The 17,395-nt window shown below is 42.4% G+C and overlaps 1 protein-coding gene across 2 annotated transcripts; it reads left to right on the forward strand.

Moving 5' to 3' along the window:
* The first annotated feature begins 2,064 nt into the window (after nucleotides 1-2,064).
* On the forward strand, nucleotides 2,065-15,643 carry LOC121987706. 2 transcript variants are annotated; one of them, XM_042541443.1, is made up of 5 exons: nucleotides 2,065-2,259; nucleotides 2,353-2,516; nucleotides 2,603-2,669; nucleotides 2,766-2,867; nucleotides 15,459-15,643. In XM_042541443.1, the coding sequence occupies exons 1-5, from the start codon at nucleotides 2,154-2,156 to the stop codon at nucleotides 15,626-15,628; spliced, it is 609 nt and encodes a 202-aa protein (XP_042397377.1). In that variant the 5' UTR covers nucleotides 2,065-2,153; the 3' UTR covers nucleotides 15,629-15,643. The 2 variants fall into 2 exon arrangements, with proteins under 2 accessions (XP_042397377.1, XP_042397376.1); XM_042541442.1 differs by lacking the exon at nucleotides 15,459-15,643 and adding an exon at nucleotides 2,953-3,379.
* The last annotated feature ends 1,752 nt before the right edge of the window (nucleotides 15,644-17,395 follow it).

Genomic DNA, 17,395 nt, shown 5'->3' on the forward strand with positions numbered 1-17,395 from the left:
CCAAGTAGAACGAGATTGGTCAATGACTTAGTTATAAAGAAATTTAACAAGTTTTGACAGATCGTGAAGTCTAATAGGTACTAACAAATAGAGAATTTCAATTAAATCAAGGGTGATTAAATATTTAGTAGATGGAGAAATACAATATGCGTTAACAGATATAGAAGTTTAATAAAAGTTGTCAGGTGGAAAAGTTCAAATAGGTTAATATTAATCGGACACTCGACAAATTGATAGAAATTAATAGATGAGAAGTTTTGGAAGTCAAAGTTGATAAAAAAAAAATTCAAAAGATGGAAAAAGTCTGAAAAAGTTAATTGTTGATGCAATATCAAATGGTTATGTTTGATGAAGTGATCTTGATGTATTTAACAAAGAGTTTAAATTTGGTTAATGTTGTGTTTACTAATTTATTTATTAAATGTATAGGTGTAAAAGACTTAAGAGGTTACTGCTAATGTAGTGGTTGAAAAATTTAAGTAGATCAAGATTAATCAAATACTTAGTAGATAATGAAGTTTAAGTAGATCATGAAGTCTAATAGGTAATGACAGATGGAGAATTCCAATTATGTCAAGATGATCAAATACTTTATAAATGGAGAAGTCTACATACAATAACAAATATGGAAGTTTAATAAAAGTTGATAGATGGAGAAGTCCAAGTATGTTAATATTAATTAGATACATGGAAAAATGATATAAATTAATAGAAGAGAAGTTTTGGAAGATCAAAGTTGATAAGAAAAATCAAAAGATAGAAGAAGTCTCAAAAAGACAAGACTCCTGACAATAAAAAAAAAATGAAGACTTGAAGGTAAGGACTATGACATGTGAGATGAGCCAACAAACTAATCCTTTTGCATGAGCCATCAAACTCATCCTCTTTGAACCTATCTCTAAGACCAGCAATTAGGATTCTCAATCTAGATAGCTCCAACTTTTTTTTTGTCTCCTCTTTTTCCATGTTTTATTTCCTAATTGGATCCTAGGCATGGAGCCATCACGTTCATTTTCTTCTTCATGGTTTTCCAAGTTTCCTTTCTGACTTAGATAACCACTCTCTTCCTTTTGCATTTCTACTAGAGATTAGGCCTTAATTAAACCTTGCTTCTTTATCTGGGAGTCTGTGCATTGTAAACTCACCTTAATTAGAGACTCATAGTAGCAGCTTGATTACTCCGGTGCTGTTTAGTTTAAAGTAACCCTGAGGATTTTATCTGTCTTTGGTGGAAGTAATGCAGAGTCCGAAGGTACCATTCCATCTTTAATGATGCTGCTCTTCGACTAAAGTCATGAATCCTACTCATGCCATATCACAATAAGCTTGAGCAAAACTCCATAATGAGCAAAAACATGATATCGAGTTGTCTTTTCCTTCACGCGGAGAAGATAACTCCCTGACTGCTTTAATTTATTATGTTCTGAGGAAAAAGTTCTTCAGGTAGCGTAAAGGGTGCCTCCTGCTTCATGTCTCAAGCTCAAGTCTTCACAACTACGCCCCCTTCTCTTTAAAGCCTTACTCGGGGAAAAAAATTGCCTTTCTCTTGTTAAATGTTATTTTTAAAGGATTAATTACAATGATTGGATCTAATTGTTATTTTTGGTTCAGATCCTACCAAATTCAAGTGCTTCTAGATGGCGGCATAATCTAATATTTACACGATCTCAAGTTCCAATAGGCTATCTGATATTGACGGCTGCTCTCTAATGATTGCTCAAGGCTATAAATGTGAGAAAAGTTTGTTTGTAACACAAAATTAGCCAAACAATTCTAAAGTTATAGTTGTATAATAGAGCTGAAATCGCAGACTTGAGAAGAATGTGGTGGAAACAAGAGAAAAACAAAATAAAAAAAAAGGGGAAGAACATAACGAATCACGAGAAAGAGCCAAAACCTCCACCTTTGCTTTAGTTTTGATTGGCCTCTTTAATATATATATATATATTTTTCAACTTCTTTTTCACTTTCCCTCTTCCTTGACCGAATGCTCCCTCGTAAGCCGTAACTAATTAACAAGAGTCGGCGGTTTTTCCCCAAAAGCCTCCTCCTATTTAACCTGGCGGTGAACCCGTTAAAGCTTCAGACGAGCAGAGAGCAGAGAGCAGAGAGCAGAGAGCAGAGGGCAGGCTTGTGTTGTATGTTCTTGAAACATGATGGCCATGGACAACTATTTTCTATTCCCTCCATGGGATTGTGATTGGGATCCACACACCTTTGGCTCCGCAGGTGATCTCCATCAGCAGCTCATGCCTTTGGGTTAGTGATACAGTGCTCATTTTGGAGCCAAATCGGCCAGTGCGTAGTTTGATTATCTGTTAATTCAGTAATCATAGTGATGAGTGCATGCAGCGACGGGGTCCCCGGCGTCGTCCTCGCAGGCCTCGACGGGCTACCTGCAGGACGCCGTCGCCGGGTGGAGCAGCCGGAGCAAGCGGCGACGCCTGGCTTCATCGCCCTCCCATGTTCACTGCCCTGCTCCGTTGACCACTGGCGACCTCCAAGATATTCTCCAAGTAGCTAGCTAGTACTTTTTCGATTGCATAACAACTGAACTAAATTATTCTATATATGTTTTGAGATTTTAATTTTGATATCTAAGGGATTCTTGAATTCGAGTTATTTTGGAGATCCATTGCTCGACCAGAGTCGCAGGCCTATCGAACCAGGTAATTAATTAGTTTAATTAATCTGTGTTGAGTGCGCTTAAATAACTTTCTTTTTTCTGGAAGTTTATTAATTCTTTTTGGTTAATTTGTCTCAAGGTTCTACTTCGCCCTGCGGAAAGTCACTGCGGTGCTTCAAAGAGCTGCAGCCAAAAGCCATCCAAGACCCAAATTCTAATGCAAAAGTACTCACTCTGAAAGGTAATCCATGAAAGCTATAACACTAATTTCGACTACTAATTGGTGTAGAAAATCCAAGATTTGCCTTGTAATCAATTACATACAGCGTGCGAGAGGAGGGGATGCAGCAAGAAGAAGAGCATCGCGTACCCGTTCGCGGTGGTGAAGCCGGGTGGAGTGGACGGAGGCGTGACGCTGGACGACATCAACGCGCAGCTCTTGAAGCGGCCGAGGTGGCCGGTCCGACACCCGGTGGGGGAGTTTGCGGGTGGGCCGCGCGTTGTATCGCCGGCGGGGCCGGGGCTCTCCGGCAAGGCCGTGGTCAGCATGACGAGGATTCAAACACGGGGCAGGGGGACGATAACGATCATAAGGACCAAAGGCTGACGTGTCATGTACGTGTTCCGTACATATATACGGACTGCGCACTAAGCATGAATACGATTAGGGTAAATTTACCTGCATTCCCCATTGACAAACATAATTTTACATGTAGTCCTCCATCCATAAAAAACTTTCTTTTCACTCCCCAACCAAACATATTTATCTAATTGTCCATGATATTTTTAGGTACAAAAAGTCCAAAAATCAGTATAAATCCTCTTAAATTCAGTATATTAAATTAGAATCTAGTATATTTTCTATTAAATTGAGTACGATTCTTTTTTCACCTCAAAATATACTCGATTTTAGTTTAATGTGCTGAATTTAATAGAAAATATACTCGATTTTTAATATAAAGTACTGACTTTAAGAAGAATTATACTCATTTTCGGACTTTTTGTACTCAATTTTTGACTTTTTGTACCTAAAAAATATGGGTTAATTTCAATAGAAAATATACTCGATCCTAGTATAAAGTACTGGATTATAGTGTAAAGTGCTGAATTTAACAGGAATTATATTTATTTTTAGACTTTTTATACCTAAAAAATAAGAGGGACAATTTTGATAGAAAATATACTCGATTTTTAATATGAAGTACTGACTTTAAGAAGAATTATACTCGTTTTCAGACTTTTTGTACTCAATTTTGGACTTTTTTATCTAAAAATCTGAGGGACAATTTAGGTATCAATATTTGCATGAAGGAGTTGAAACAAGTAATACTTTACATGCAGGGAGTGAAAACAAAGTTTTGTAGGCATGAGAATTGCATGCAAAGTTATGATTACCATTAGGGATTTTTCTCTAATTTACCGATACAATTACAGTTATTTAATTTCTTCTGCTAAAGCATTGTTAATTATTATTCTTAATATGCAGAGTTAATTATATATTAACTTCACAACAAAAAAAAACTAATATATATATATATATATATATATATATATATATATATATATATATATATATATATATATAATGATGCGGTGATAAGGAGGAGCTCCTAGGGGATAGTTATCATGGTAGAAGCTAAAGTTAAGGTGGTTAATGCTCAAATATCATCGGTCGGTAGGGTGATCGGGTCCATGCTCAGATATCATCGGTCGGTCGGGCGATCAGACCAACGCTCAGATATCATCGGTCGGTCGGACGATCAGGTCAACGCTTAGATATCATCGGTCGGTCGAACGATCAGGTCAATGCTCAGATATCATCGGTCGGTCGGGCGATCATGCCCCGACCGGAGGGAGAAGGTTCCGGTCCAATCCCACATTTGACACAGGGAGGTGTCAAATGACCGACGCTCAATGGAGTAGTGGACACCGGACGGAAGAGGAGACGATATGCAAAAGCTGGGCCTAGTAGCTACCCCGCTCGGCCAGACAGCAGGACTCGACATTGGCAGAGTGGAACTTAGGCCGAGCTGACGTGACACAAGCACAGGGGAGTTTCGGCCGAGCGGACACGACACATGTAACGAAGTCCTGGCCGAGCGAGTGGTACACAGAAACAGCGAAGTCCCAACCGAGCGACTATTCCACTCAGCCTAGCAACAGACCCCCCGTGTCATCCATTGACATCCTTTTGGGAGTTAGTGCCGCTGATATCGGGCATAGTCAACCAGAAGATCGTACGGCGGAAGCTTCCACTGTCACTTCAGAGATATGCTCGGCATGTTTAGGTATTGTGTCAGAGACACTTTACTGACAAGTCTTTTCAGGGGAAACTTTGGGAAGTGTGTTCGCCTTGGTGAGCATGCACGCGCGCTACATGAGCTCTATATAAAGGGGGATCCAAGCATTAGCGGAGGTATGCAATAGACACTACTCGTGCTACTGTTCATTCTTGTTGTTGCTTCACCTTCTACATCATCGCCGGTGACTGACTTAAGCGTCAGAGGACCAACTCCGGGAACCCCTCCCTTGCTTGGCGCTGACGTAATCTGTGTTGCAGGTCGAGGCGGAGTCTACAGGCGGTCAGCAGGAGTGCCACATCCCCAACTTTTCATCTCATCGACTTTCGGGCAGGATCATATTTGGCGCCGTCTGTGGGAGCTTAACCTGCATCCGAGTTGAGAACATGCTCGTGCAAGCCTGATCGACGAAGATGTTTGAACAACAGCAACAGTAGGCACTAGCCGATCGACTAGTACAACAACCGGCGACGTCAGCAGCAGGAGGACGAGCGGGATTAGAAGACCGACCAGAACCAGTTTCCATATGGGGGTAGAATAGAGGACCGACCGACACGCAGGGGGAAGCGCCGCTCGTGCCCATCCCCTTTCATCACACCTTATTCTAAACCCCCTCAGAAATAGCTCAGGAAAACCAGGAAAGGAGGTCATCTTCGGACAACGCTCCTGTTTGGGATGCGCGAAAAGGAAAGGTGCCTAGAAGTCACACTTCGCCCGAACGGATCAATCTACAGTTCTCTTAGGAGATCTTGTGTGACCCTCTACCTAGGCACTATACCCCACCGGCGATCGGAGAATACAATGGAACGATTGATCCAGATGATCATCAGGATAAGTTTGATAACGCAGTCACGCTGCACCAGTATACAGATGGGGTGAAGTGCCAAGTCTTTCTTACTACTCTCTCCGGCTCAGCGTAACACTGGTTCCGAAGGTTGTCAGATGGATCAATACGTAGCTTCAAGGACTTTCAAGTTCTGTTCCAGCACCATTTTGCCAGCAGCCGACGCTATCAGAAGACGAGCGTTAGCCTCTTTGCCCTAAAGCAAGGGCCTAAGGAAGCACTCCGAGCGTATATCAGGCGTTTCAATTAAGTAGTCATGCATATCCCCTCAGTCTCATCCGAGATGATGATGAACGCCTTTACTTAAGGGTTGGTTAAAAGGAGAGTTCTTTCGATTGCTCATTAGGAAGCCGTTCAGGGACTTTGACCACCTGCTCAGGAAGGCCAATGAATACATAAATGTGGAAGAAGCCCAGGCAGCGAGGAAGAAGGAGACGCCGGCCAAGCCCGCGCCGGCGCCCAAGCGGCGACCGTCGAGCAACCACCAACCGCCCAGAGGGCCAAGAGCAGAGGGAGCACGACCACACCAGGAGGTCAGGACACATGTCGTGCAGAATGTGACCTCCAGTCGACAGAAGATGACAAGAGGCAAGACATGGACGCCAATGTTCTGCTCCTTTCACTGGTAGACGACGCACAACACGCATGATTGCTACGATCTGACACCGATCGATAATCGACCGACACCGAGGGGATACCGCCGCCGATCTCCAACTCCCGATTGGTGACATAGACAACGATCTACCGAGTGATGAGAGGACGAAAGAAGGGCGCCCGAGCGGCACCATCAGCACCAGCGGAGGGATAACGTTGATCCCTCCCGAGTCCCAGCCGAGCAAAATAGACCCTCCGCTCGGGAAGAAGAAAATAGGAACAATGTCGCCCGAGGAGAAATAGGCATGATTGCCGGTGGGCCGATCGACGGCGACTCCAACAAAGCCAGGAAGTCGTACGCTCAGCGACTAGAGATCCACGCCGTGGGATGCAGCAGGGAGAAGGCCGAAGGGCCCGAGATCAGCTTCGGCCCCAGCGATTTGGAGGGAGTGGAGATCCCTCACGATGACGTGGTGATCATTCAGGCGGTAATTGCTAATTATACTATTCACCAAACTTTTGTTGATACAGGGAGTTTGGTGAACATTATTTTTAAGAAGGCGTTCGATCAATTACAAATCGATTGAAATGAGTTGCTGGCCATGACGACTCCTCTCTACGGTTTTATGGGCAACGAAGTACTACCGCTCGGACAGGCCCGACTGGTCATCTCGCTCGGGGAAGAGCCACTGAGGAGAACCAGGACCACAAACTTCATCGTGGTGGATGCACCGTCAGCCTACAACGTTATCTTGGGCCGACCGGCTCTCAACGAATTCTGGGCAGTGGTGTTTACATATTGCCAAAAGATCAAGTTCCCGGTGGACGACTGGGTGGGAGAAGTCAAAGGCGATCAGCTGGCCACTCGACGATGCTATGTCGAGATGGTCAAGTCTGAAGTGAGAAGCGTTAGGAAGAATCCGCGCTTGGAGGTGAACCCAATAACCGAAAAACCTCCTATATTGGTGTACGAAGAAAAGGAGGAGGTTCAGATCCACCTAAGCCGAACGGAAGCAACCACCTTTATCGTCGCCGACCTGAAGGTGGAGAAGAAGGCAGAGTTGGTCGCCTTCTTTAGACAAAATCATGATGTGTTCGCATGGTCAACACACGAGCTTCCCGGTATCTCCCCGAGTGTGGCTCAGCATGAGCTTCATGTCTGACCGGACGCTCGGCCGGTGAAGCAAAGAAAGAGGGACTTCAGCGCGGAGCAAAATTTTATCATCCGGCCGGAGATAGAGAAGTTGCTGGAGGTTGGCCATATTAGGAAAGTTTAATTCCCGAGCTAACTAGCTAATGTCATGTTAGTCTCAAAGTCGGGCAATAAATGGCGGGTCTGCATAGACTTCGGCAATTTAAATAAGGCGTGCCCAAAAGACTTCTATCTGTTACCCAGGATAGATCAGATGGTAGACTCAATGGTGGGTTGCGAGCTGATCTGCATGCTCGACGCATACCAAGGGTATCACCAAGTGCCGCTTGCCTGAGAAGACCAGGAGAAGGTCAGCTTCATTACGACCGACGGAACGTACAGCTACAACGTCATGCCGTTCAGACTCAAGAATGCTGGAGCCACTTACCAGAGGCTGATGAACAAGGTGTTCCAACGGTAGATCGGCCGTAACATGGAGGTATATGTCGACGAAATATTAATAAAATCCTTCTGAGCTGCTGACCTGTGCGCAGATAACGAGAAAACCTATTGAAAGCTAAGGGCTTATGGAATAAAACTGAATCTGAGTAAGTTTCTATTTGGCGTGAAGAGTGGTCGCTTCCTGGGTTATATCGCCACCGAGCGGGGCATTGAAGCCAATCCAAGCAAAGTCAAAGCGTTACAAGACATGCCACTACCTTGGAACTTGAAGGAAGCTCAACGGCTGACCGGTCAGATCATGGCACTGTCCAGATTCATATCCAAGTCATCCGACCGGAGCCTGCCATTCTTTAAAGTGCTCTGTCGAGCTACAAAATTCCAGTGGGACGCCGAGTGTGATCGGGCATTGGAAGAGCTTAAGGAATATCTAAACTCCTTACCTGTATTGGCCAAGCCGATTGTTGGTGAGCCACTTTGAATTTATTTATCATCCAATGAACATGCCGAATGAACATGCCGTTTGATCGGCTCTAGTTAGGCATAATGGCCAAGAGCAATAACATGTATACATTTTAAGCCATATATTGAAAGATGCAAAGTCTCGCTACACCGGTCTGGAAAAATTAGCTTATGCTTTGATCCTCACAGCTCGGAGGCTTCGTCCATATTTGCTTGCACACTCAATCATCATGCTGACTAACAGCTCATTGGGAACAGTTCTTATCAACCTCGAGGCATCAGGAAGACTGATCAAATGGACGACCGAGCTAAGCAAATTCGACATACAATATCAACCCCGAGCGGCAATCAAGAATCGACATATTGTCGAGCCGGAGGCAACGTGGAAAATATATGTTGACGGCTCGTCCACTCGGCAAGGTAGTAGAATCAGCATATTGCTCATCTCACCACGGGAAGACCGGATGTAGCTTTCCGTTATGCTTGACTACTGCGCCACCAATAATGAAGTTGAGTATGAAGCATTGATAGCCGGCTTACAGGCAGCTCAGCATATGGGAGCCATTAAAGTCCTCATCCAATCAAACTCTCAATTGGCCGCTCAGCAGCTATTCGGGATGTTCGAGATAAGCAATGCCCGACTTAGGCTCTATGCAGAATCCTTCGAGAAGCTGAAGACCAACTGTCAGGAAGTCATTATACAAAAGATCCCCCGATCAGATAATCAGGCAGCAGATGAGTTGGCAAAATTATCTAGTTCGTTATCACCAATCGTCATAGGGCAGCCGATCGAACAGGTCTCGCTCGTGGCACATATTGACCAAATGGAAGGAATGACTTTCCCGAATGATTGGAGAACGACTCTGGTAGAGTTCTTGCGGTCGGGAGTTACACATGCCGATTAGGAAGAAGCTCACTTGCTGAAGAAGAGGATCGGATGGTTCACTTTGGTCGGGGACCAACTTTATAAGACAGCCTTCTCCAGGCCCCTACTCAAATGCATCGGATCGGAAGATGTTGAATACATTCTGCGGGAGGTGCACCAAGGTTCCTAGGGAGGCCATATGGGCGGCCCTGAGTTAGCTCGGAAGATACTCCTAGCCGGATATTTTTGGCCGACCCTCCAAGAAGACGTCACTCGGACGGTAGCCACCTGCTTGTTCTGCCAAAAGTATCATAACCTTCCGCACTGACCAGCCGAGGAAATAAAGGCGCCCACAGTATCTTGCCCGTTCGACCAATGGGGCATGGATATCGTTGGACCATTCCCCATAGCGACAGGTTAGCGGAGATTTTTGCTCGTCGCGGTGGACTACTTCTCGAAGTGGGTGGAAGCTGAGCCGCTTGCAAGAATAACTGAGCATATGCTCATTGAGTTTGTTTGGCAAAACATCATATGTCAGTTCGGCATCCCACGCCGGCTCATATAAGACAATGGGAGACAATTTACTAGTAGGGGCTTAGAGAGTGGTGCGAGAGCTATGACATCCAACAAGCTTTCACCTCTGTAGCCTACCCCCAGGGCAACGGACAAGCCAAAGTCGTCAATCGGGAAATCCTCAGAGTTCTACGCGCTCGGTTGGACCACGCCGGAGGCAGCTGGGTCGACGAGCTCCCAGGTGTGTTGTGGGCCCTTCGCACTTGGTATACGTGGGTGAAACAGTCATCCCCATGGAGGTCGGGGTAGAATCCGATCGGGTGCATTATTACAATGAAGTAAACGCCGAACGGAGGCTCATAGAGCTCGACTTGGTGGACGAAACGCGGGCTAAAGCAGCTGTTCGGCTAATGACGTACCGACAATGGATGAAGCAAAATTATAATTGTAGGGTGATCCCGAGGTCCTTCCGGGGCAGCGATCTCATGTGGAAGAAGGTGAAGTCGGTCGACGACGTCCCCAAGCTCGAATCCCCATGGGCGGGACCTTTCAAGGTTGTGTAAAAGCTCCGCTCAAGTGCATACTACTTGGAGGATGAGGGGGGAAGGCAGTTCGAGAGGCCGTGGAGCGCAAATCATCTCCAACCTTACATGGCCAGATGAGAGGTGCGCGAGTGAATACATATATTTTGTATGTTTCCTGAACGCAGGGAAAATATGAATAAAAGACCAGAATGCCACTCTTGAGATGTGTCTTCCCCAACGGTCGAGCAACGACTTTAATGTTAGTTGCTATGCGGAATATCATACCAGTTGCCCTGTATAAAAATTTTGTACAAGTCCTGAACCTTTACTAACAACCTATTGTGTTCTTTAGAAATTAAATTAGGAATCGCAAACGGAACTTAACATTATTGATTCCAAATTTAACTTATCTGATCTTAGTGGTTTAGACTTGGATCACAAACGATGCTTAACATTATTGATCTAAATCCACCCATGTTATAAATTTAATTAAATATTAATTTCAGAAATTGGCTTCCAGGTTAAACATGGTGATGCAATAGGCCTTCTTGGGTATGGGAGCATCCACCACTTCCTAAACAAAGCCTTTCAATGAAATCTAATATTTAATTTCCTTATATAACCATAGGTTTAACCAAAAGGAACAATTGAATCACAAATTCGAAAAAACAAAGAAAACACAAATTCGAAACAAATCCGAAACCTAGAATCACATGCCTCTTGCGTTTGGTATTTCAAAAACTATACAAAGAAAACTAGTATGATGCGGAAAATAATTACTAGTTATACCTTTCTTTGTATGCAACAACCTCTTGATCTTCTACCGTATTCCTCTTCTTATCTCGGATGTCGTGTGGGCGACGATCTTCCAAGACGAGAACCACCCAAGCCCTTCTTCTTCCTTCTTCAAAGTTTTGGCCAAGCAACTTCTCCAAGAAATTGTAAGTCTCGACCACCAACCAAGCTCCAAGGGATGCAGGAGCAAAGCCTCCTTTATCTTCTTCTCCAAGCAAAATCCGGCCACCACAAAAGCTCCAAGAGATGTTGAGGTTCGGCCACAAGAAGAAGAAAAGAGAAAAGAATAGGGCCGGCCACACCAAGGAAGAAAAGAGAGAGGAACCAATAGAATATGTGCTATGAGGTGAGACACCTCTACCCTCTCTTTTATAATACTTGATCTTGGCAAATAAGGAAATTTAAATTCCCTTATGTTCCTTGCCATTGGCAAATAAGGAAAAAATTTAATTAAAAATTCCTTTTAACCCTTATCATGGCCGGCCACCTCATGTGCTCCAAATAAGGCAAGTTTTAAACACAAAATTAAAAATTCCTTATTTGTTTCCTAAAATTTTAAAATACAAATTTCTCTAATAATTTTTTCCTTCATGGTTGGTTATAAAAGGATATTTTATAAATTAAAATCTCTCTATTAAAATATGTGGATTATTTTCAAATAGGAAAATTATCTTTAAAATTAAAATCTTCCACTCAAACTACAAATAAGGAAAGATATCAAATCTTTTCTTAATCTTTTGTAGAAACTATAATAGGAAAGATTTAATTTTAAAACTCTCTTTTAAATCATGAACATGGTTACAAAAAAGGAAAGTTTTATCAAAAATTAAATCTTCCTTTTAACTACAAAAAGGAAAGATTTCAAACCTTTCTCTTAATCGTTTATAGCAAGCTATAAAAGGAAAGATTTAAATTTTAAACTCTCTTTTAAAACCATGGCTTCCACATAAGAAAATTTTAAAAAATAAAATCCTTTTATTATGATGTGGCCGGCCACCTAAGCTTGGGCTCCAAGCTAGGGCCGACCACTACTTGAACCATCTAATGCTTAATGTGGCCGACCCTTGCTTGAGCTTCAAGCTAAGCTTAGTCGGCCACCATAAGATGGGTAAGAAGGTGTGTATGAGTGAATATAATACTTTATAAATAAGAGGCTACGATAGGGACCGAGAGGATGAATTGGTTTTGGTCTCCTGATGAAATTAAGCTTTCCATGTTCGCCCTGAACACCCAACTTAATTTCATCAATAATAATTCATACCACTAAAGAATTATTATTGAACTACCGCACCAATCCCAAATTATATTTTGGGCTCCTTCTTATCATGAGTGTGTTAGTCTCCCTGTGTTTAAGATATAGATTGCCCACTAATTAAATGAGTTACTGACAACTCACTTAATTAATATCTAGATCCAAGAGTAGTACCACTCAACCTTATCGTCATGTCAGACTAAGTCCACCTGCAGGGTTTACATGACAATTCTTATGAGCTCCTCTTGGGGACATCATCAATCTAGATTACTATGACACAGTTTCCTTCTATAATTAACAATACACACTATAAATAATATCATTTTCTAACTTATCGGGCCTGTTGATTTATCGAACTAAATCACACCCTTTGATAAGTTAAAGAAATAAATACTAGATATATGTGCTTATTATTATATCAGGATTAAAATCACACTTTCATAATAACAAAGGTCTTGTTCTTTTATTAAGTCAGTATAAAAAGAACTTACCTTAAATGGTCCTACTCAATACACTCATAGTGTACTAGTGTAATATATTAGTCAAGATAAACTAATACCAAATTACACTACGACTATTCCAATGGTTTGTTCCTTTCCATCTTAGTCATGAGTAACTGTTTATAATTTATAAGAAATTGATAACATGATCTTCTGTGTGTGATATCACACACCATGTTATCTACAATATAAATTAATTGAACAACTACACTTTGTATTTAAATGTAGACATTTGACCAATGTAATTCTTTATTTCAAAATAAAATATTTACAAAAAGCTAGACTTTCAGTATACACTCTAACAATCTTCCACTTATACTAAAGACTATGCTGTCATCAATGCTGCCATACATCTGATTCCCATTTGTAAAATACCGAAAAATGGAGAATAATAATATGGGAATTTTCCGAAAATTTCTGGAAATTTTTGGGAGACTGTATGACTTCGGTTACGGGGATAAAAATTGGGTCCCGGGGAAAGCCTGTTTAGGCTACCCAATTAAGCGAGAAAATGTTTATTTTCTTAATTCCTTTTCTTTTTCTATTCCTTTTATTTTTTTCTTTATTTTCCTCTTCTCAAGTCGTTTCCTTCTTCCTCCCCGCGCGCTCGACGCCGAAGCCCTAACCGGCGACGGTTTCTTTCCCCTTCATCGCGATTTAAGCCATGCCGACCCTTCTTCCACTTCTCTTCCTCCTTCCTTCGGTCGAAGTCCATCGGCTCCTCCACCCGAACCTTTCCCTCTGCCGCACGGAGCAGCGCCTACTCTCTGTGCCCTAGATTTTTACCGCCGACCGCCTCCTCTATGCTCGTGCCCTAGCTAGTCACTGGCGCCCGTCCCCCTCGCCGTAGAGATCCCAGTGCCACCGCCCTTCCCCTCTTCGGATCTGCGCGCTGACACTGAATGGGCCACAAGAACATAGAACCGATCGTCTTCTCTCAGGTCGCCGGTTCACTGCATCGCCGACCTTCCACTGTGCCCTAGTCCCGAATCACTGTTGTACCCTAGCAGTGATCCTTAAGGTAGGCGATTTAACTAGCTGTGGAATTAGGGATCGCGTGTGATTGATTGTCCTTGTTGAGATCTTCTTCTTGTTCTGGACTAGGAGGAAGATCTCAGATTAGTTCTTATTGTATTTCCAGATCAGAACTTGGATCTTCTCCTCTGTTCTTGATCATCCCTTCCTTGCGGTGGATTTAGGTCACAGTTGAGGTAAGTTAAGGTTGTTGGTTTTGGATCTTTTGTTCTTGGTCCGAACAGTGTAATTTGTTCCCAGCTATGAGTTGTTTCATTCTGTGATCTGGAATTTGTGCTTACTTGTTTTCTAGCAGCACAACTTTGAACTCCAGCAGCAAGCATTCTTCTCTGTGAGGTTTTCTTGGTCCAGCAATTTAATCCAGTAGCTACTCACATTAGGTTCAGCAGCAACGATCCTTGCTGTTGAGCAACAACAACGGTGGTTGAGGACCTTGACGCGAGACGAGCATCTCGACGTTAGATTTGACTGGATTGGATCTGCTATTTGAGGCGGGTACCTTGACTTATCTTTGATAATGTCATGTTGATATGCTTAGTAGGTTATAACCTTTAGTAATGATTATGTTCTTCTTTGCTTCGGTTGGTCACTACCCGATACCTGTTACATGCTTATTTTGTTTACTTATTATGCACTTCATGTTAATACCTACCTGATTATACATGCTTATAGGGGTAGTGACACAACCTTGTGTTTATTATGTTCAGGATCTAGGTTTTTATACCTTATCTGAACTGTGTACCTTTGGTTTGGTTCATTGTCCTATGGTACACATTATATATATATATATATATATGGATATTTCTATGTTGTTCAGGATTTTGCTATGCTTAGTGTCATGCACCATTCGCATGATTGCATGCTGCGCGTTAGTCTACTCCATTATTGTTGAGCATATCGCTAGTTTCATCTCTGTCGGTGCTCCGCTGGTCCGCTCATGGGTAGTGTGATGCAGCGTGGTAGCACGTCAGTTTTGCTTTGTCGATGCTCCGTTGGTCCGCTCATGGGTAGTGTGATGCAGCGTTGTAGCACGTCAGGGATCCCTTTCCGTCATTGTGTACCAGGAGATGAGAGCATTGTGCTCCCCCACTTACGATATGGGGTAGGAGGATAGGTGTACTCCGACAGCATCCCGTCCACTCGGTCACTCATCGGAGCAGTGATGGCAGATTGCACGGTTGTCACAGCCCTACCCACTCGGTCTCACCATTGTGTGTGAGATGGCTGACTGGCGTCAGGGGTGACCATGTTATTGGCATCATATGCATTGATGCATTTACTGATTGTGTTTGTTGCACTTATATGCTGCATTTGGATGGATGCATATGTTTGACATACTTATAGGATTTATGATACTCTCGGTCTGACAACCTGACTATTTTGATAGGAGGCCCTGGTGAGTACAGTTTTCTTCAGCCTTGTTCTATTGTGCATTTCCAGCTTTTGTCCAGGAGACTGTACTCCATAGTTTTTACTATTTGTTATACTTTATTATACATGTCAACTAGGTATCTGCCGAGTTGTTGAACTCATCCCCGTGGACACTATCTTTTTCAGGTACCAGGTTATTTATGGAGTCGCTTGGAGTATCCTGCTTGCCGGTCCCCACGTCACATCAGAAGACCCGTCTCCGCTTTTGTTTATTTTTATTTTGGTATATGAATTTTGTGTATTTAGCTATGTGCTTCGGTTTTGTTTCTGGAGTGTTGTTTTGTTGTGTGGTGTAAGCCTAGCCGGCTAGCAGTCTTCGTTTTTAGTTGTATGTGTTGTCCATTGTATTTTTCGTTGTATTTGGTTTTGGTACAGCCGAGTGGGATGTTAGATTTACATATAACTGTGTGGTTGTGTTTTTATTGTATCAGCCGAGTAGGCTGTATATAAACTGCATGGTTGTGTGTATATTCCAGCCGCCTGTGGCTGAGGTATATTGTATCTGTAGAAATGACTCAGATTGTCAGTCGTACAGGCGAGATGCTGTCGAAATTTCTTCGGATAGGAACTCCCCCAGGGCATGACAATTTATTGGTATCAGAGCAATGTTTACGAGTCTTATATCCCATGTTTCAGATTTCGTGTTTTAGTTTTCTGGATATGACTTTTCGGGTTTTGGGACCTGGCAGCGACAGGACATCTCCAAGCTATAAGAGGTATGTTGGTATATTGTTATCCTACCTTTTTGTTAGTATGCATTGTTGACTATGATAGTTATGACATGTATTAACACTTTTTATTTAGTACCTGTCTGGTTGTTGTAGCTCATATTACATGTGATGGGTTAGCCACTGATGATGATCGACCCTAATAGAGATCAAGGACTACAGTCTCTAGTGATTTTTCATATTATACCACCAGTAGTTTTAGCTTCTGTTACTACTAGTTGGTTAGGAGATAGAGGCACATACCTGCCTCTGCTATTATTAGCTGTGTAGTGGATAGTATCTACATATTCATGTTGACTTAGCCAGTAGTATACCATTTTATCTTTGTTAATTTCATCAGTAGATAATTGATTTACTCTTGTTAGATCTATCAGTAGAAGTCTGATTTACACTTGTTGATTTGGGTAGTCGTGGATCGATATACCTTAGTTGCTTATGGAGGATTAATGTATTATTGATTAGTTAGTAGATGACTGATTTAGTTTTCTTGGTCCGATCAGTAGGGGATTGTCATACTCTATTTTTAAGGGTACAAATCTTTGGGTTATTTGTGCTTAGTTAGGTATCTAGAGTACATTTGAGTACATGGCTTGTACTAATGTGGAAAAGACTGAATTAGCTGTATACCATTGTCAGTTTGATCAGTTTATAGAGGATCGATGTATCCTATTCCATGGGTACTTTAATTTTAGATTGTATGTAAGTGGGATAACTTAGAAGGTAGCATAGGGAATGTCAGGTTGATTTAGTTAAATATACTGATTATTCATATCTATGTTATGTGTACATATGTTTGGTGTATTTTGGAAGGTATCTTGTTGATTATATTTATTCTTTGTGTACACTTGTGACTATTATGATTCGTTGGAAGTATTACGTTGATTATACTCTTGGCATAGGTGTATATATGTTAGGTGAGTGTTATTTGAGGTGTATTGACGATTATACCTATGTTGATTTATGCACACGGGTTCGGTATGTATTGTTGGAGGTATCACGCTGATTTATACCTGTGATATGAGTGTGTTGGGTGTGTACTAATTGGAGGATTATGTCGATTATACCTATGTGGTGTGTGCACGTGTGCCAGGTGTATTGTTGGTAGCATCATGATGATTCTACCTATGTTGAATGCATGATGTGGAGTGTCTATATTATGTCATTTGTTGTATTACCCTGTCAACTAATTCTCCTATTGGTGGGTGACCCACTAGGATGTTGATAGAGTTGACAATGGATTTGATTTGCTTACTAGGTGGTTACACCTTTGGTTGCCCACAATGATTATGGTTGAGTGATCTTGTGCAGTCTCTAGTTGGATAGTTAGATGTCTTG

This window comes from Zingiber officinale, chromosome 5B (assembly GCF_018446385.1).
Source record: "Zingiber officinale cultivar Zhangliang chromosome 5B, Zo_v1.1, whole genome shotgun sequence".
Classification (NCBI taxonomy): Eukaryota; Viridiplantae; Streptophyta; class Magnoliopsida; order Zingiberales; family Zingiberaceae; genus Zingiber; species Zingiber officinale.